Here is a 22,417-nt window from a genome sequence, read left to right as displayed (position 1 = left end):
TCCTAACACAACCCTGTCCGAAAACACGGACAGCGGTGCAAACCAGTTATCATATCAAGTAACCGGTTTAAGCATGTTAAGTAATTAATAACAAAACTTTTGTCAAAACCAGGTTTCTTATAAACAACTGGCAAAAGCCCTTTTTATAAAAACATGCTTTTTCCCAAAATGATACGGACAGTAGTTTCACATCAGAGTTTAAGCATTTACAAATGAACTACTGTGCGGAGCTAGAACTACTATGCAACTCTAGAATGACCTTTATTTAGTTACAACTTCCGGAGAAAGAATTGGAAGTCTTGTCACGTCAAAATATCATTTACCTGTGAAAGGGAAATCAACGGGGGTCAAATATGAGTGAATTCACATAGTTACTCAAGCATATTAATAAAAGCTCAAATTGCATGTAAACACACTTTGTGCATCCAAATAACTGATCCATATGAAACCTTTAGAGAAACCACATTTGGTTAACTATGGTTAATACCACAGTTCATGCTCTCTTCTTTAACACAGGATGAACTGTGAACTCATGTTATCACAGTCATCTTCTTTCTGTGTAAGGTTTGCTGGGCCGTAAATTGAATTACTGGCTCCCCAGGAAAACCTGTTAGGTCCAGGCCGCTTTGCAAGCATCTGGCCAAAGAACCCAACTAATATGAAATGCAATGATTTATTAATACCGGTGATCACACAGTCCTATTGTTGCCCAATAGATAGCACGTTCCAGTGGATCTATATATTGGTTTCAAATCAACTCTATGCAATGCGATTTAAAACACATTTTTAATTGTAAATGTTTTGACATCAATATTCAAAAGTAAATATGCGAACTCACAAAACCATTATCCATAAAACAGTTCTCGGTCACCCTCCACTCTCCTTGTCCGATAACTTGCTTGCTCGTCGGATCTTTTTAGAAAACCATTATTAAACACAATTGAAACAAGAATTCTAACTCTAAAGAATAGACTATATTGACATTACTAGACATATAACATATCTAGTTTATACTCATTTTCGATATCAACTCGTAGTCATCTAACTATTAATTACTTTGATTAATAGAGGACCTAATTAAAACGTTTCTAAGTTTTAATTAATCGAACTCCCTTAATTGTCCAAGTTCTTTTTAGTCTTTATGTTCAAAATTGTCCAAACCTCGTCGATTCGGCACGTCGAAAACGCGCGCTGGTGCGAGGCCCTATACGCCCGCACAGTGTCCCTGTGCGTCCGCACAGGTGACTGTGCGCTCGCACAGTCGGGCTATGCGTCCGCACAGTCACTGTGCGACGCACAGTAGCTGTGCTTCACACACAACCATGAGAACTCCGTTCCCGGGCTAAATCCGTCGAGCTATATTTCGTTTTTTCGATCCAAAACGCTAATAAAACACCAATCTATCCATTTCCGCTATCGAAACATAAAATCATTATGTATTCGTTCGATTCGATACGGTAACCGTTATATATTCGAATATAATCCATTTTTTATATAACCAAATTCAAAAAACGGTTATAACTTCGATTAATAATGGATTACCGAAGAAATTTGAGTTAGAAACGAGAAATCGGATCGAAAACGGATAACCTACCGTCGTTTCCTTCGTCGCCGTTTCTCCTTAATATCTCTATAAATCTTGGTAGAACCTGGATGAATACTATAAGTTGACCCATGGGTTTCCTCCATGATCTTTTTTCTTAGATTCTCAACATCTGGTACGCACAATCTGGTATCATACTTCAGTGCTCCGTTAACAACACTAAAGTCTTGACACTTTCCTTTTTCTACCTCATCCATTACATGCTTTAGTTGAGGATCCTCACCTTGTAGTTCCCTAATCCTGTCAATTAGTGTTGGTCGCACGCTTAATTGAGCTATCAAGCTTCCAAGATAAGAAACTTCAAATATGATGTTCTGACTGAACATCGTATAGATCTCTTTGATCAATGGCCTTCGCCACTCCGTTGTAACGTGTGCTAAACATCCTGCAGACTTCCTACTTAGCTCATCAGCCACCACATTGGCTTTACCCGGATGATACTGTATAGTGCAATCATAATCCTTAAGCAATTCTAGCCACCTCCTCTGTCTGAGGTTCAATTCACGTTGATCAAAGATATACCTTCAAACTCTTATGATCCGTGAATATCTCGCACGTTGCATTGTACAAGTAATGTCTCCAGATTTTCAATGCAAAAATCATTGCTGCTAATTCCAAGTCATGAGCAGGATAGTTCACTTCATGCTTTTTCAGTTGGCGAGAAGCATATGCTATCACTCGTCCATGTTGCATCAAAACGCATCCTAAACCAACCCTTAAAGCATCACAGTAAACGGTGAATCCTTCAATGCCTTCTGGTAATGCTAGCACTGGAGCTGTCGTTAGACACTCCTTCAGTTTCTGAAAACTATTATCGCATTTCTCTGTCCATTCGTACTTCGCATTCTTATGAGTTAACTTCGTCAATGGTGCAGAGATTTTGGAGAAATCTTGCACAAATGTCCTGTAGTATCCTGCTAAACCAAGGAAACTACGAATTTCAGTTACCGAAGTTGGTTGTTTCCATTCCACAACCGCTTCAATCTTCTTTGGATCTACTTTGATTCCACTTTGAGACACAACATGTCCCAAAAATGCCACTTCTTCTAACCAATATTCACACTTTAAAAACTTGGCGTACAATTGATGCTCCCTCAATGTCTGAAGAACTATGCGCAAATGATGCGCATGCTCCTCCTCCGTACGAGAGTAAATCAAAATATCATCAATAAAAACAATTACGAACTGATCCAAGAATGGTTTGAATATCCTATTCATCAAATCCATGAAAGTCGTCGGTGCATTTGTCAATCCAAATGACATAACTAGGAACTCGTAGTGACCATACCGAGCCCTAAAAGTAGTTTTCGAAACATCATCCTCTCGGATCTTTAACAGATGATATCCTGATCGCAAATCAATCTTAGAAAAGTACCTTGCTCCTGGCAGATTATCGAACAAATCATCAATCCTTGGCAACGGGTACTTATTCTTGATTGTAACTTTGTTTCAGCTGTCTGTAGTCTATACAGAGCCGAAATGATCCATCCTTCTTTTTAACAAATAAAACAGGTGCTCCCCACGGTGAAACACTTGGTCTGATAAAACCACGATTAAGTAGCTCCTCTAGTTGATCTTTCAGTTCCTTTAACTCTACAGGCGCCATCCGATAAGGAGGTATTGATATCGGTTTGGTACCAGGAGCTAACTCAATACAGAACTCTATATCCCTGTCTGGTGGTAATCCCGGTAACTCGTCTGGAAAAAAACATCTGGATACTCCATTACCACTGGTACATTTTGTACATTTCCTTGAGCTTTCTCTGTATCAACGCAATAGCTAAGAATGCTTGACATCCTTTTCTCATCATTCGTTGAGCTTTCATAGCTGAGATTATGCTAGTAGTGGATTTCAATTTTTCACTTTGAATTGAAACCATCTCAATTCCAGGGGTATTAAATGTCACTAACTTCTCGCGAAAATCCACACTCGCATAATATCGAGCTAACCAATCCATGACAAATATAAAATCAACTGCTAGTACTTCTAGCATAATTAAATCGGCAAGCAACTCTCGTCCTTGAACATTCACAAGACAAGACGAATAGACTATGTCTGCATCCATACTTTCACCCATTGGCGTGGCTACTGATAATGGATTCTGCAAGTAAGCGGGCTGCTTTCCAATCATAATCACAAAACTCGGTGAAACAAATGAATGTGTCGCACCCGGATCAAATAATACTAAAGCATCCATAGAAGTTATAGTAAAAATACCTTGCACAACTGCATTAGAGGCTTGAGCCTCCTGTGGGTTTAGTGCAAACACTCTGCCTTGACTCCCTTCCGCTTGAGAAGTCTGGCCAGTACCTCTTCCTCCACCATTTCTTCCTCCACCTCTATTATTGCCAAAACCTCTTCCTCTCTGACTAGTAAATGTACTACTAGTCTGACCTTGCCCAGATGCCGCCGGAAACACAGGCCTCCGCTGCTGTTGAAAAGGTTGAGCAACACTAGCAGTAGACCCTTGTGCTCCTGACATTGGACACTGTCTTGCATAATGGCCTGGTTGGCCACAAACAAAGCACGCTCCTGGAGCAAGATGACACACTCCATAGTGTCTCCTCCGACAATTCTGGCAGTATGGTGCTAAAACTCCAGAACTTCCTGAGCTACGTCCACTTGAACTAGCTCCAGGGGTATTGAAACGCTTATTATTCTTCCCTTTAAAAATTTTACGTCGTTGTGCAGTAAAACCACTTGGATTAAACCATATTTGTGCATTGGCCGTCGCACCAACTTGATCACTCCTTGTCGACATTGGTGCAGTAGAATTTACAAACCTGCCAAACTGTACCAACGAAGTCTCCATCTGACGTGCACTGTCTATCAGCTGGATCAAATCTCGGTTCACATCAGAAACAAGGCTAATAAACTCGGGTCCTAAACCCTTGATAAAACTCGCATTCACCCTTGCTGGATCAGCCATCAAATCAGGTGCAAATCTTCCCAACCTAGTGAACTCTGTCACATATTCTTGCACTGACCTATCTCCTCTTCTCAAATTTAGCAATTGATCTCGATAACTCTCGTTCACAGAAAATGGTAGATAAAATTCTCTGTACCGATTAACAAACTCTGCCCAGGTCATCTGATTCATCGTAGGTTGAATTATACGTCGAAACCAATCTTTTGCTGGTCCTTTCATTGACATTTCAACTAACAAGATTGACTGCCTCTCGTCAGCCTGCAGACGTCTAGCATTACGCTCAACTTCCTCAAGGAAATCTAATGCATCGCCTGAACCATCAAATTCTGTTGGTTTGAGCCGCATGTAAGCCAAAACACTGTCTCTATTGACATTTGCACCAACACGTTGTTGTTGTTGCAATAGTTGCTCCCCATGCATAGCCTGATTCTCCACTTGGTTAGCCTGCATAGCTGCAACTCCAGCTAAGAACTGATTAAATTCAAAGCTTGGCGCATTAGGTTGTTGTGGCATCCCAGGAGCCTGAACTGATTCCTTTTCCTCCACAGCCTGACCTCTAGCCCTACCTCTAGGTCTACCACGCCCACGACCTCTACCTGCCGCATTAGCCGGTTCATGTTGCCCTATATGTTAGTAGTATGTGCCCTAGGGCCATTTGATCATGTATATTTATAGAGCTAATCCCAATGGCAAAGATATATATGTTCTAATTGAACTAAGTGTCTCATCAACTAAGTGTTCATTTATTACGTATTGTCCTTATCACATTGTGATAGAATCTATTCTTAAGGTGTTAAGAATATGAGTTACAGATTTTATTATACATGTGATCTAAATAACAGTTCATGATCGATGGGGTCCTACGAATAAGGGCATCGTATTATCCCGGAAAGATTGTCACCTCTGTTTATTCTCCTGATTAGTAAGGAGTTACTAATTATAGGAAGTAGTGAGTCTCATACTACTTGATGGAGATCAGGATAAACATGTGGACACTCAAGATGTTGAGTGGGTCGAACAAGTGACGCTAGATGACTTATACATGGTATTTCATCAAAGTCAATTTAATGTCATCTAGTTCATAATTGTACATATGTCCTTTGACTTGCGATGACACTATCTTGTATATAGGTGATTAGAGTTTGATACTCCTTAACCCTAGATCTTTCATGAGCTAGGGCCGCGGGATGTGTTGGCTCTAGTTAGTTGTATATGGAGATAGGGGTTTAACCTAGAAAGGATTCATCACTCTGGATGAACGGAGATAAGATTCTATGCTATCTCAAATTGTTCTTGATGGATGATAAAACCTGCGCAGGTGTATATGACTTACATAGAAAGTTGTTTCTATTGGAAGTCATATTTATCAAGAATTAGAACTGGGAGATGAGGTCATATAATCAAGACATACAGTGTTTGACTTAACCGTGACACTAGTCGAGATTGGAATCTTAGATGAAGGGAATTTTGAGTGTACGGTAATTATGAACATTGGTTCAAAAAGAATGCATCGAAACATTCATCTCTATTTGGGGGTCGTGATATGTTGCTAGACGTCACTCTCGATCTACGAGAATTAATAATTAAATGGGATTTAATTATTTAATATAAGAAAGGCGTTTCTTATGTCTCTCGTTGCCATATAGATGTGAACCTAGTTAGTCACACACAATAGAGTGTGCAACCGATTGAGTTTACGAAAGATGGATTTCATATAGATACTAGCATATCTCGGAAATTAATCTGAGATGAAAAACAAGTACAAATTAGGGACTAATTTGTAAGAGTTATAAATTAGTAGGAACCTAATTGTACTATGTCCAAGTTAATTAGGGACTAATTTATAAGAGTTATAAATTAGCAGGAACCTAATTATATTTTAACCAAGTTTTATGATTAGAAGGCTTAAGTAATTAATTAGTGTAATTAATGATACTTAAAGCACTAATCATAAGTTAATGGAATGATGATGTCACGATGATGTCATATGATGATGTCACGTGATGATGTCATGTGATGATGTCACGTGATGATGTCATGTGATGATGTCATGATGATGTCATGTGATGATGTCACGATGATGTCATGTGATGATGTCACGATGATGTCATGTGATGATGTCATGTATGTCTCTGTGTGTGACACCTAGCATCCGACGTGTCAGAAGGTGGCAACACCTATGCTTGATGTGTGACACCTAGCATGTGATGTGTCAGATGGTTGTAACACCTATGCTTGATGTGTGACACCTAGCATGTGAGGTGTCGAATGGTGGCAACACCTTTGCTTGGTGTGTGACACCTAGCATGTGAGGTGTTGCATTCTTAAGCAAAGCTCTACCCTATAAATAGAGGTTGTCTTTGCTCATTTACCACACAACACACATCTCACTACAAAGTTGTAGAGAGAGAAAGCACTTGAAGGAGTTCAAGTAGTCATCAATCACGGGAAAAACTTGGCGACGTTTTTCATACATCCGAGCAAGGTAGTGATCGCGGCGAGAGTTTGAGCTTAGGGCTGCTCGGCAAGAGGAACTCTTGCAGGATTACTTCAAGGCGAGGATTCAATCGGACGCATACTCGTGTGGACGAGCTTGAGGTCGCCGTACTTTCGGGACTACAAGAATCGTTGGAGAATCGACATAGGTATTCTTCTTACGATTCTTAGATGCGTGCTTTAATTACTAAATGATACGACGATCCATTTGTTGTTGATATGATCAACTTTAGGATCCGGATTGTTAGAATTTAGATTTTGAATTGAAGTATACGATCCGGACCCGCGCCTCCCACTGCGCCAACAGTGGTATCAAAGCCACCGTATCAGCAAGTATTAAAGCTTTACGATTGAATGCATGTATTAATAATCATGGACTTAGGAATTATTAATTGGCATGTAATTTATAATTCCGAGGGCTTAGGTCTTGTTTGCAAAAACGAACAAACGGTATTGTGACATTAATTACATTTGATTAAATTCTGTCTAGGAGATTGGTACTTAAGTGGTCCGCTCATGACCCTCCAATCTATCCTGGGAATTTTTCTAATGTGATTATTTAACACAATACGTGACTCGCTTGTGCATTATGTTGTCGTCAACAAAAACATGCGGAACAAATAATAGTTTGCTCATTCTTTTGTGGCTAAAGAATGAGACCTAGGACGTCCATGATCATACATGTGTGATTGCATGATTCATTTTAGCTTTAATATGTATGAGATGCATGCTAAAATGTGTTGTGGGCTTAGTGAGACCGGAATAACTTAATTCCCTAAGAAATCTTCCTAAAAGTAAAAAGATTAAGTTTATATTGATTAATCATTAAATTGATTTATCAATGGCTCTCCATTGGAGCAATAAACTAACACGCTTTGAGTTATCATCTTGTCGGCTATGGATACATAGGGGTGAGATGATATCGTCAAGAGATGTTGTCGAGTTTATTGTTAAGCATGCGATGTTGCGGGTGTAGTCGATATAATATACGGCGAGAAAGGCAATTAGGCGTACCTGAGTCGTATATTATTCAAATCGATACATCTTAGTTGATTCAATGGGTTAAACTTAACTAATGTGGAAACCCAAGAATAGCATTAAGTACTTGAGGGTGAAAGCATTAGGAGCCGGAAATGATTGAACCTCATATGAGATATGATGAACAAGTAGTTGTTCACTTATATATCATTTTGATCCCAAGAATAGCATTAAGTACTTGAGGGAAAGATAAATGAGTATAAGAATTCAATCACCCGCTTGAATCTTTTTCCAACAAAGATTCACGTTTCCTATTTTGGAAGTGTAGGATTCGAAAAAGATAGTGGGAGGCCATTTTGATAAAGACCAAATCATTATGGTTTAAATATATAAAATAACACGAATACTAATTAGAGATCTTTGCTATCTAAGGGATAATAAGATTAAATAGAATTCTTTAAAGTGACATTCACGATAGTAATCCGCTAGTGGTTTAAAATCATTTTTGTTTGATTAAGATATTTAGATGCCTCTAAGGCTATTGCGAAAAAGAAATGCACATCGGTTAACAAAGAAAAGTGTTTTCATTTGTTAAGATGTAGGACAATATAAGTCATTGCCGGAAATATTTGGAATATTTGAAAGGCGGTTCGGTCAATAAAAGAAAGTGTTTCTTTTGTCAAACCGAAAGACATTGAAATGGAAATTGCATTAAGTATTGTGAATACTTAAAGGGCAATGACTGGAGGAACAACTCCATCAAGAACATGTGTCTATCTCATGTTCCAATGTCAATTGCTCATTTAAAAGCTTGGGTATTGAATACCGATGCTCATTCTCACATTTGTTTATCTTTTATGGATTTAGTAAAAGTGAGAAAGAAAGGAAAAAGATGAAGTAATCTTAAATCTCGGGAATGACGCAAGCGTTGTGACAAGAGCTATAGGTTCAACTTCAATTTTCTTAAATAAACATAAGTTGTATTTAAACAAGATTTTTGTACTTACCCAATATACATAGGAATATCATGTCCGAATTTGTATGACAAATTTGGTAGTTGATTTTCTATTTACAAAGGATGTTTGTAGTATTATGTTTGATAATACGGAGTTGGGTATGGATGTACAAAATGTTCTTTATGACTTGAATAAAGATGTTTAATGCAAAAGATGTTTTGAAAATTAATACCATAAGTTATCAAACTTTTAAACAACTTTGGTACTTATGATTAGGGCATATTGCAAAAGATAGACATAACAAGTCAGATAGGATGGGAATCTTGAGCAATCAAGATTTTGCATCGCTTCCGATTTGTGAGTCGTATCTTAATGGCAAAATGACCTGGTCATTTTTTGTGGGACAAAGTGGTAGAGCCAAAGCCGTTTAAGAGATCATACATAGTGATGTATATGGTACGTTTAAAGAAACGGACCAAGGTAGATACTTATACTTCATTTTCTACATCGATGATTTATCACGATATAGTTAAGTTTGTCTTATGAAGAACAAACATGAAGATTTTGAAATGTTCAAATGACTTCAAGAATGAAGTAGAAAACCAAATTGGAAAAGGTATTAATACTTTACGATGTGATCTAAAAGGGAAGAATACTTGAGTACAGAATTTGGTATGTTCCTAAAAGGAATGTGGTATTATTTTTCAACTTACTCTTTGGGAACACCATGGTTGAATGGTGCGTCTGTCAAGAAGGACGTATCGTACATTGTGGGAAATGATACGATCAATAATGAGCTATATACTGACTTATCCATCTCGTTATAGGGTCAAGCACTTCTTACCGCAAATAAAATTCTAAATTAAATTCCAACTAAATTTGCACCATAGATACCTTATGAGATATGGTATGGAATCAAGTCTTAAGGATGTTAAGATTTGAGGGTGTTCGGAACGTATCAGGAAACTGATATCCGATAAATTTGGAATCAAAATCAATCATGGAAATGTTATGTTGGATATCCTAAAGACAGTTTAGGATATTGTTTCTATATTCGAACCGAACAAACAATCGTTGTTTAACGGTGGTAGTCTTTCTTAATAAAGCGTTTATTCAAGAGGGACACTAAGAAAGGAATATAGAATTAGATGAGGAGTCATCTAGTTACCAACAAAATAATGAATCAATGAAGATTGATCAAACCCACTAAAAGCCGGAGTTAGTAAAAGATGTATCTACATTAACATCTCGAAGATCAAGTAGAGTATTTCGTCAACCAGAGAGATATGGTTTTCCCACATGATAAACAAAAGTCGTTTAGTCATGGAGAAAAAGATCAAATGTTGATCCCTCTACTTATTTGGAAACTATATATGATATAGATTTAAAAAAAAAATGGTTTGAAGCAATAAAATCTGAAATGGATTCCATTTATAGTAACCAAATTTTGGGAGCTAGTCGATCCATCCGAAGGTATTATACCGATAAGGATTAAATGGATCTTCATGTGTAAAATTTGTACTAATGGAAAGGTGGCGACCTTTAAAGCTAGGCTTGTTGCAAAAGATTTTTGCTAGAGGCAAGAAGTTGTATTGTGAATACACTTTCTCGCTGGTAGCCATGCTTAAGCCCATCCAGATTCTTCTTGCCATAGCTACATATGTAGATTCTATGGTTGGACGTGTTGATGTAAGAACCATATTCCTTAATAGTTAAATTAAGGAGTATATCTATATGGAACAAGCCGAGGATTTTGAATCCGAAGAAGGTTCCGAGGCGTGTAAGCTAAAATGATCCCTAGTGGATGGAAACAAATCTTCGAGATTCGTCGTCTTGATAAAGCCGTAAGGAGTTACGAATTTATTAAAAACGATGATAAACCCAATGTTTACAAGAAGGTTAGTGGGAGCAGACTCACTTTCATGATCTTGTATGTAGATAACTTATTACTAATAAATAATAATATCGGAATGTTAACTTTTGTAAAACTTTGGTTTATCTAATACGTACTCCATCAAAGACCACAGAGAGGTAGCCTAAATTCTCAGTATTAGACTCTATAGAGATAGATCTAAGAGAATAATTGGTTTCTCTTAAAGGCTCTTCTTAGAAAAGATATTGAAGTAGTTCAATATGGAAGTTCTAAGAGAGGATTGATACTAGTTAGGCATAAAATAAATCTTTCAAAGGGAGTGTCTTCTGAAACTTCTGAAGAAAGAAACAATCTAGCAAAGATACCATAAGCTTCGGCAATTGGTAGTGTGAGGTATGTGTTGCCACATACAAAGCTAGAAATTGTCTATGCGGTTAGTGGGACTAATCGGTTTTAATCCAATCTATGTTGAGAACATTAGATGGATGTTAAAGGTATCTTTAAGTACTTTTATAGAACTAAAGATATGGTATTAACAAATGGAGAACGAGATTTTTAAGTAGACCGTTTTACAGATTTTGATTAATAATCAGATATGGATAATAGAGAGTCTATCTCCAGATTCATATTTATCTATAATGAAGGAGTAGTGAGCTAGAAGTGTTCTAAGCAAGAATAAACTCCATATTCCATTATAGAAGCCGAGTATATTATGGCATGAGATGTTGTAATAGAAGGTGTTTGGATAAAATAGTTCTTAATAGAACCAAATACGGTTTCTTCCATTAAGTCGACAGTTCCTCTTTTCTGCGACCACAATGGTGCTACTGCCATAGCAAAGGAAACTGGGTCTCACAACTTATCCGAACATAAGGAAAGGCATTATCATATTATCTAAAGAAATTGTTGGAAAGAGAAAATTGTTTCTCTAAAAGATAGCATCAGCCGATAACACGGCTGACCCACTGACAAAGCCCATGACTTAGAGTCATTAAGATTTACATCTTGTAAAGATGGGGCTTAGATATAGTTGCCAATGGCACTAGTGCAAGTGGGAGATTGTTAGTAGTATGTGCCCTAGGGCCATTTGATCATGTATATTTGTAGAGCTAATCCCAATGGCAAAGATATATATGTTCTAATTGAACTAAGTGTCTCATCAACTAAGTGTTCATTTATTACGTATTGTCCTTATCACATTGTGATAGAATCTATTCTTAAGGTGTTAAGAATATGAGTTACAGATTTTATTATACATGTGATCTAAATAACAGTTCATGATCGATGGGGTCCTACGAATAAGGGCATCGTATTATCCCGGAAAGATTGTCACCTCTGTTTATTCTCCTGATTAGTAAGGAGTTACTAATTATAGGAAGTAGTGAGTCTCATACTACTTGATGGAGATCAGGATAAACATGTGGACACTCAAGATGTTGAGTGGGTCGAACAAGTGACGCTAGATGACTTATACATGGTATTTCATCAAAGTCAATTTAATGTCATCTAGTTCATAATTGTACATATGTCCTTTGACTTGCGGTGACACTATCTTGTATATAGGTGATTAGAGTTTGATACTTCTTAACCCTAGATCTTTCATGAGCTAGGGCCGCGGGATGTGTTGGCTCTAGTTAGTTGTATATGGAGATAGGGGTTTAACCTAGAAAGGATTCATCACTCTGGATGAACGGAGATAAGATTCTATGCTATCTCAAATTGTTCTTGATGGATGATAAAACCTGCGCAGGTGTATATGACTTACATAGAAAGTTGTTTCTATTGGAAGTCATATTTATCAAGAATTAGAACTGGGAGATGAGGTCATATAATCAAGACATACAGTGTTTGACTTAACCGTGACACTAGTCGAGATTGGAATCTTAGATGAAGGGAATTTTGAGTGTACGGTAATTATGAACATTGGTTCAAAAAGAATGCATCGAAACATTCATCTCTATTTGGGGGTCGTGATATGTTGCTAGACGTCACTCTCGATCTACGAGAATTAATAATTAAATGGGATTTAATTATTTAATGTAAGAAAGGCGTTTCTTATGTCTCTCGTTGCCATATAGATGTGAACCTAGTTAGTCACACACAATAGAGTGTGCAACCGATTGAGTTTACGAAAGATGGATTTCATATAGATACTAGCATATCTCGGAAATTAATCTGAGATGAAAAACAAGAACAAATTAGGGACTAATTTATAAGAGTTATAAATTAGTAGGAACCTAATTGTACTATGTCCAAGTTAATTAGGGACTAATTTATAAGAGTTATAAATTAGCAGGAACCTAATTATATTTTAACCAAGTTTTATGATTAGAAGGCTTAAGTAATTAATTAGTGTAATTAATGATACTTAAAACACTAATCATAAGTTAATGGAATGATGATGTCACGATGATGTCATATGATGATGTCACGTGATGATGTCATGTGATGATGTCACGTGATGATGTCATGTGATGATGTCACGATGATGTCATGTGATGATGTCACGATGATGTCATGTGATGATGTCACGATGATGTCATGTATGTCTCTGTGTGTGACACCTAGCATCCGACGTTTCAGAAGGTGGCAACACCTATGCTTGATGTGTGACACCTAGCATGTGATGTGTCAGATGGTGGTAACACCTATGCTTGATGTGTGACACCTAGCATGTGAGGTGTCGAATGGTGGCAACACCTTTGCTTGGTGTGTGACACCTAGCATGTGAGGTGTTGCATTCTTAAGCAAAGCTCTACCCTATAAATAGAGGTTGTCTTTGCTCATTTACCACACAACACACATCTCACTACAAAGTTGTAGAGAGAGAAAGCACTTGAAGGAGTTCAAGTAGTCATCAATCACAGGAAAAACTTGGCGACGTTTTTCATACATCCGAGCAAGGTAGTGATCGCGGCGAGAGTTTGAGCTTAGGGCTGCTCGGCAAGAGGAACTCTTGCAGGATTACTTCAAGGCGAGGATTCAATCGGACGCATACTCGTGTGGACGAGCTTGAGGTCGCCGTACTTTCGGGACTACAAGAATCGTTGGAGAATCGACATAGGTATTCTTCTTACGATTCTTAGATGCGTGCTTTAATTACTAAATGATACGACGATCCATTTGTTGTTGATATGATCAACTTTAGGATCCGGATTGTTAGAATTTAGATTTTGAATTGAAATATACGATCCGGACCCGCGCCTCCCGCTGCGCCAACACTATATACACAGACGACTCATCATGGGCCTCTTCAGGTGCATCTCGTATCATCGCAGCTCGACCACGAGTTTGTCTTTGGTCAGCCATCCTAACCAAATCAAACCACACTGCAATCAAACGAAGAATAACAAATACGATTTCAACATGTACGCATATAACCATTTCAATGGTCACACCTCACGTGCTCATGCGTATCACAATATATAAGCCATATCAAACACACGCTAAATTCATAACCTAATGGAAAAGCTGAATATTTTACAATCAAATGATGACATATCATGGACATGACTCAAATCCTATTGCTGCAGTAGTTCCTTAGACTCTATTACTAGAGTATCGGCAATGTTACTGTAGACACTCTAGTTCTACAACATTGCTCTGATACCAACTTTTGCTATCAGACAATACTTACTTAACACGTATCAGAAATAATATCTTAGACAATATAATCTGAGAACTATTGCTCTGATACCAACTTTTTCGCGACCCAATTTCCGCCTAGAAACTCGTGTCGAGACCGGCGCTAGGGAATGGGAATGGTTGTTCCGAAACCCGTAGCAAGCCTAGGAAAAACAGTAAAAAAAATTCGTGTTTTGAAAACATAAAAGGTTTCAATCTATTTTTGCAAGTATTTGAAAGCCTTTAGATAAACGTGTAATCAAAACCGTGCGATTGTATTTCTGGGCTCAGGGTAGTACGTGTACGCTGCACGTATCCTAACACAACCCTGTCCGAAAACACTGACAGCGGTGCAAACCAGTTATCATATCAAGTAACTGGTTTAAACATGTTAAGTAATTAATCATAAAACTTTTATCAAAACCAGGTTTCTTATAAACAACTGGCAAAAGCCCTTTTTATAAAAACATGCTTTTGTCCCAAAATGATATTAACAGTAGATTCACATTAGAGTTTAAACATTTACAAATGAACTACTATGCGGAGCTAGAACTACTCTGCAGCTCTAAATGATCTTTATTTAGTTACAACTTCCGGAGAAAGAATTGGAAATCTTGTCACGTTAAAATATCATTTACATGTGAAAGCGAAATCAACGGGGGTCAAATATGAGTGAATTCACATAGTTACTCAAGCAGATTAATAAAAGCAGAAATCGCATGTAAACACACTTTGTGCATCCAAATAGCACGTTCCAGTGGATCTATATATTGGTTTCAAATAGACTCTATGCAATGCAATTTCAAACACATTTTAAGTTGTAAATGTTTTGACATCAATATTCAAAGGGTTAATTCCTAAAAAAATCACGAACTTTACACGAAGTTTCATTTTAATCATGACCTTTGAAAGTTGCCATTTAAAAGCACGAACTTTCATTTTGTTTCAAATCTATCATTTCAATGTATTTTTGTTGACTAAATTCTTCAATAAACCATTAATGAAAGACCCAAATTATAAATTGACATTAAATCTTATTATCTTTTAGTTAGAGTATATAGGATTAGGAATTTTTGGTTCGATAAAATACATCGGATTTTACTTTGGCGATAGATTTGAAACAAAATGAAAGTTCGTGCCTTTAAAAGACAACTTTTAAAGTTCATGATTAAAATGAAACTTCGTGTAAAGTTCGTGATTTTTTTAGGAATTAACCCATATTCAAAAGTAAATATGCAAACTCACAAAACCGTTATCCACAAAACAGTTCTCGGTCATGCTCTACTCTTCTGGTCCGATAACTTGCTTGCTCGTCGGATCTAGTTAGAAAACAATTATTAAACACAATTGAAACAAGAATTCTAACTCAAAGAGACTGTGCGCTCGCACAGTCGGGCTGTGCGTGCGCACAGCCTGGCTGTGCGTCCGCACAGTGGGTGCTTCACGCACAGCCACGGGAACTCCATTCCCGGGCCAAATCCATCGAGCTATATTTCGTTTTTTCGATCCAAAACGCTAATACAAACACCAATCTATCCATTTCCGCTATCGAAACGTAAAATCATTACGTATTCGTTCGATTCGATACGGTAACCGTTATATATTCGAATATAATCCATTTTCTATATAACCAAATTCAAAATAACGGTTATAACTTCGATTAATAATGGATTACCAAAGAAATTTGAGTTAGAAATGATAAATCGGATCGAAAACGGATAACCTACCGTCGTTGCCTTCGTCGCCGTTTCTGTGTATATAAAACCTAAGATTTTAGGTTTCTGATTCAAATGAATCTTTTCATTTGAATTGGTTTTATATATAGTTTGGTTAAAATCCAAACTAGTCCCTAGGCATTTACGCGTTACTTTAACCCAAATTCTTAAATACTCGTCCGTAACTAAAACGGACAACGAACTCCAAAATTTATGAAATTTTAACCACGAATTCAATAATTCATAATTAGAATAAAAACGTAATTTTTATTCTCACGGGACTTATATTTTATTTTTAATAAATCATTAAAGATTTATTAGGGCTAAATTAGACCCACTTAATAAAATTTCTATCTCCAATTTCTATAAAATTTTAGGAGTAACTTTCTAAAAACATTCCGTGAATATTGACTCCAAAAATATTCACACGGGACTTATAAATTATCCTATTTTAATTTATAAGCATTTCTTTATTCCCATTAGTTAAAATATAGATATCCAAATTTTATATTTTAACTTCTATAGCTATTTTATATTTCCGGAGATACTATAAATTAAATTTATCCTTAAATTTAATTTACGTTCTCCCGGTCCTATAAATTATTCCTTACATGGGATAATTTAATCCTTAAATTTTACGGGGTATTACAATGTTGCTCAATTAGCCCGGTAAAAGTCGGATCATAACCCTATTATGCTCAATACTACTCTGTCACAGCAAGTGGGAAGTAAGCGCGATAGAATATTCAGATTTGAGCAAATGTGGATGCGACACGACAACTTTAATGAAGTGGTAATTCAGGCGTGGGGAGCAGCTAGAGATCGTCCGTTGGAGTTTATGGACAAAACCGAAGAATGCAGCGGTATGTTAAAGGCCTGGGCTCATGCTAACTTTGGTGATCTCAATAAACAATTAATAGAGAAACTGGATGAACTACATGTTATACAGAACAGTAGTAGTTGTGATGCTAATAATAGACGAGAGGTAGTTGCCTCGACTGAGCTTGATGAGCTGCTGTCAAAGGAAGAATTGATGTGGAAACAGAGATCACGTGCGGATTGGCTTATAGAAGGAGATCAAAATATGAAGTTTTTCCACCAAAAATCGTCAAACCGGAAAAAAAATAACACTATACATCGCATCCGTGATGGCAGCGGAAACTGGAAAAGTGGTAAGGAGATATCGGCTGTGGTTGAAGATTATTTTCGTACTTTTTCACTACTTCAGATTCCACTAATCAGATGGAGGTTATCGAATGCATTGATTCTGCCATCTCGGGCGAACAGTTGCTAGAGCTGCAAAGACCGTTTTGTGTTGATGAAATCAAAGTTGCGCTAAAACAAATGGGATCCTTAAAGGCACCGGGTCCTGACGGTTTGCCTGCCCTGTTTTATAATTTTTATTGGCATTTCATTAGTCGTGATGTGATGGATTGTGTTCTGGGTTTTTTGAATACGGGAGAGATGCCGAGTAAGATTAACCATACCTTTATTACTCTGATACCCAAGAAGTCCTGCCCGTAGTCTATGAAGGACTTCCATCCTATTAGTCTATGCAACGTTATTTGTAAGCTGATTGCTAAAGTCCTGGAAAATAGAATGAAAGGAATGCTCCCTGACATTATTGATGAAGCTCAGAGTGCGTTTATCCTTGGTAGAATGATTACAGACAATGATATGATAGCATTCGAGATGTTTCATTCTATGACAAAGCGTTCCCAAGGTAAAACAGGAAATGTTGCTCTCAAGCTGGATATGAGCAAGGCCTATGACAGAGTAGAATGGAGTTTTATAGAGAAAGCTATGGTTAAGATGGGGTTCCCCAGTCATTTTATCACTCTGATTATGGTGTGCATCTCAACCGTATCATTCTCCATTCTAGTGAATGGTTCTCCGGTGGGTATGATTCTCCCGCAGCGTGGTCTCCGTCAGGGCGATCCTCTCTCCCCATACTTATTCCTCCTATGCTCCGAGGGATTTTCTGCTATGTTGCGAAAAGAGGTCCGAAATAAAGTAATCTCTAGTGGTAGAGTGTGTGGCGGTGGTCCTTGCATTAATCACCTCTTTTTCACTGACGATAGTGTTTTATTTATCAAAGCCACCATTCAGGAAAGCCAAGCTTTGAAACGGATTATTGCGGTGTATGAGGAGGCATCTGGGCAGCTTATAAACGTTGACAAGTCGGAGGTCTTTTTCAGTTCTGGGGTTACCGAAGAAAATAGAGATGTAGTTCATGAGGTGCTGGGATTCCAGGTGGTTAATTGCTTCAAGAAGTACTTGGGAATGCCAACATTGATTGGTCGCTCTAAGAAATCAATTCTTGCTTTACTTCGTGATCATCTCCAAAAGAGAATCCTAGGGTGGAAGGAGAAATATCTTTCAAAAGCAGGCCGTGAAGTGCTTATTAAATCTATAACACATTCTATTCCCACTTATATCATGAGATGCTTTGCTCTTCTGATTTCTTTCTGTAATGAAATGCGGAGTATAATCTCCAGATTTTGGTGGAGCGGTTCAGAGGATAAGAAGAAGATTCTATGGGTCAGCTGGAGCTTCATTTGCAAGCCGAAGAAGCAGGGAGGTCTTAGTTTTTGCAATATTCGTGCTTTCAATTTAGCAATGCTTGCCAAGCAGGCTTGGAAATTGATCTAATCCCCTAACTCTCTTTGTTCTAGGGTGATGAAGGCAAATTACTATCCGCATGTGATTTTACACAGGCTACCCCACGTCGGCAATCAAGTTATATTTGGCAAAGTATTTTAGAGGGCAAGCGCGTTCTCGATACATGGTAGGCTTGGAGAATTGGCAACAGTGAGAAGGTTAAAGTGGTTGAGGATAACTGGATCACATCCAGACCGTATATGAAACCTATCGGTTGTCAAAATTTCAATGAAGGATGCACTGTTAATGAGTTTATTCGGAATGGGGAATGGAATGAGGAGAAGTTAGCTAATTGTTTCACACCTGACGATGTAGCCAACATTATCAAGATCCCGCTGAGTAGAAGACTCCCGCCGGATAAAATGTGTTGGTTCCCTAACAAGAACGGCATTTATTCTTTCAAAACAGGTTACCACCAAGTTTGTAAGCTGATGGAAAAAAGCCATGCATCCAGCTCTAATAATTCGTATCACATGGATTTGTAGGGAAGAATATGGAAATGTCTAGTACAACCGAAAGTTCGCCATTTTCTTTGGAGAATAAATCATAATACTCTGCCATGCAACATGAATTTATCAATTCGTATTCCTGACATCTCCAAAATATGTCAACGGTATGGGTGTGAGGAGGAAACCCAACTTCATTCTTTGAAAGATTGTGATGTTGTGCGTGGTATTTGGCTTATTTCTCCCCTCACGTTACGTGTTGATCTTTTTGCATGCAGGACGGTGCAAGAATGGCTGACTTATATGTTCAATATGCTCAAGATGGACGATCTTTAGACGTTCATTATGAGCCTATGGACAATCTGGATTGATACGAACAACCTGGTTTTTGGTAATAAGAGGCTATCGCTGGAGTTCCTATTTCAACAAGTCACCTCTGATCTGAGCCACAAATCTTCATTGGATAGGATATCCAAAGTGCTATCTCCAGCTGAAGCTTTGAGTTGGATACCCCCGACTGGTATGATGATAAAAGTTAATACAGACGCTGCGGTATCTGTTAGGAATAACAGTTCGGTGGTTAGTGCTGTTTGTAGGAACGCCCAAGGAGCTGTCATCAGATGGGGAGTTTCTGCCGTTCATGGAATCACAGACGCGGAAGCAGCCGAAGCTAGGGCGGTACAGCTAGGTTTGCAAATTTCAGCTCAGTTCCAGGAAGAAGAAATTATATTAGAATCTGACTCGTCCAACGTTATCAGCAGGCTGAACAATTCGAAGAACGCCATTGATCTGGTCCATATCATTATCGATGATTGTTTAATGGAAACGGTTTCGCGCAGGGTTCATTTTCGACATATTCAAAGACAATGTAACCAAGTAGCCCATGCTCTTGCTAAATGGGGTGTTTTTATTGGAAAAAACATAATTGTTGACGGAAACGTTCCTTTTCCGGTCAATGAACTTGTTAATTCAGTTGCTAGATTAATAAAGTTCTTATTTTCCTCTCAAAAAAATATATTTATTACATGTTTATTAATCTTTTATTAATAACCAATTTTCCCTCACTAAATCATTATTATCCCTTCATTAAGTTTTTTCTAATGACAAGTTTTTTCTAATAAACAATAATTAACCACCAAAAAATCTCTTACTAAATTGTCATTTTTACCAGCCAGAATATTATTTAATAAAATAATATGTTATTACATTAAATACAAAAACAACAAAATATGATTACATAAAATCTGCATAATAACAAAAAACTTATTATATGTAAATCTGTTCATATATAATTTCAAGCGACTCATGCTTATATAAGATTTTATCTAAATTATGTATGGAATCATTCACAAATGATTGTTTCTTCTTCATATGAGATATATACGACTGAGGGGTATTGGGTAAAAGAAATTATATTCTCATTAATGAATCCAAGAATACAAGGTTGCCTTTTATAGCACATCAGCATAACTAACTACTGCTGATGTGGCAAGGCAAATAATAGAAAACAGAAACACACATTTAGTGTGTGATACAAGCTTAACAAATCTAAAATGAATGAGCTAACTAAAGGTAGTCCATATTCAGGAAATCAGTTACTCCAGCTCTTTCCAGGTCAGCAATCCACTTGAAGAGAATCCAATGATCAGCTGCAGCAATAGAGAAATGAACCACAGGCAATGATCAGCTGAGCTTGTATGGATATTGCTTCTAGTTTAAGCAATATATTCTTTTATGCCCCCTCAAGCTGGAGCATATAGATCTTGTAAGCCCAGCTTGGAAACAGCTTGAAAGAACATAGTTGGTGCAAGAGCTTTGGTAAAACTGTCAGCCAGTTGACTAGAGGAAGCAACAGGCAAAAGATGAACTATGTTTTCTGTAGTTTGTCACGAATGACATGGCAGTCAATTTCAATGTGCTTAGTACGCTCATGAAAGACTGGGTTATGGGCAAGCTGAGGAGCAGATTGGCTATCACAAAATATGACAGTAGCTTGAGAATGTGTTTGACACAAGTCTCTGAGTAAGTAGAGCAGCCATTGAAGTTCACAAGTCAAAGTTGCTAAGGCTTTATATCCTGCTTCTGAAGAAGATCTTGACACTGTAGTTTGCTTTTTAGATTTCCATGAAATCAATGAATCACCAAGGAAAACACAGTAGCTGAGACTGATTTTCTTGTATCCATGCAGGCAGCCCAGTCTTAGTCTGTGAAACTGTGTAAATGAATTGTAGATTTAGCTGAAAAGAAGAGTCCTCTGCCTAGAGAAGACTTGAGGTACCTCAATACTCTGTGCACTGATGGGAGATGAACATCAGAAAGACAGTCCATGAATTGAGATATTTGTTGAATATCAAACTGAATGTCAGGTCTTGTGGTGCAGATATACAATAGTTTTCCAATTAACTGCCTATATCCATGAACATCAAAAAGAGGAGCTTCATCTGTTTTGGACAACTTTTTTGAATTGACTAGTGGTGTTGGGACAGGCTTGGCATCAGAAAAACCTGTAGTTTTATGAAGATCTAAAGTATACTTCCTCTGGCATAAATTGATACCAGCTTTAGATCTTGCAACTTCTAGACCTAAGAAGTATTTCAAAGGTCCAAGATCCTTGATCTTAAAAAAATCATGCAAGTGAGCTTTAATAGAAGCTATCTCATAAAAGGAATCACTGGCTAAGATCACATCATCTACATACACAAGTAAATCTATAAAGGAATGCTTACTGTGTTTTATAAAAAGAGATGGATCTGAGGCAGCAGAAGAGAATCATTGGGTGATCATTGCATCAGTAAGTTTGATGTACCATTGTCTACTTTCCCGCTTCAATCCATATAGGGATTTATGAAGTCTGCAAACTTTGTTTGGAGTTGTAAAACCAGGAGGGACTGTCATGTAAACTTCCTCAAGAATATCTCCATGGAGGAAGGCATTATTAATGTCTAATTGCTCCAAATGCCATCCTTTGATTGCAGCAACAACAAGCAAAGTTCTGATGGTAGTCATTTTTGCTACTGGACTAAAAGTATCATTATAGTCCAAACCAGGCTGTTGAGTAAAGCCTTTTGCTACAAGTCTTGCCTTGTATCTCTCAATGGTCCCATCAGATTTATGCTTCACTTTATATACCCATTT

General features: G+C 37.6%; 2 protein-coding genes across 2 annotated transcripts; one reads left to right on the top strand and one right to left on the bottom strand.

The window, feature by feature from the left end:
• Nucleotides 1–507: 507 nt before the first annotated feature.
• LOC126666325 (uncharacterized) lies at nucleotides 508–14,220 on the bottom strand. Its single transcript, XM_050359346.1, has 8 exons — nucleotides 14,066–14,220; nucleotides 3,399–5,125; nucleotides 3,047–3,301; nucleotides 2,870–2,985; nucleotides 2,126–2,740; nucleotides 1,650–2,043; nucleotides 839–912; nucleotides 508–636 (listed from the first exon to the last, which is right to left on the bottom strand). The coding sequence occupies exons 1-8, from the start codon at nucleotides 14,218–14,220 to the stop codon at nucleotides 508–510; spliced, it is 3,465 nt and encodes a 1,154-aa protein (XP_050215303.1).
• Nucleotides 14,221–19,627: 5,407 nt separating this feature from the next.
• LOC126666297 (uncharacterized) lies at nucleotides 19,628–20,965 on the top strand. Its single transcript, XM_050359316.1, has 2 exons — nucleotides 19,628–20,254; nucleotides 20,870–20,965. Exons 1-2 carry the CDS (start codon nucleotides 19,628–19,630, stop codon nucleotides 20,963–20,965), a joined length of 723 nt encoding a protein of 240 aa, XP_050215273.1.
• Nucleotides 20,966–22,417: the final 1,452 nt, after the last annotated feature.

This window comes from Mercurialis annua, linkage group LG1-X (assembly GCF_937616625.2).
Source record: "Mercurialis annua linkage group LG1-X, ddMerAnnu1.2, whole genome shotgun sequence".
In the NCBI taxonomy this organism is placed as follows: domain Eukaryota; kingdom Viridiplantae; phylum Streptophyta; class Magnoliopsida; order Malpighiales; family Euphorbiaceae; genus Mercurialis; species Mercurialis annua.
The sequence above is the reverse complement of the archived record's forward strand: the minus strand, read 5'-3'. Positions and strand labels throughout refer to the sequence as shown.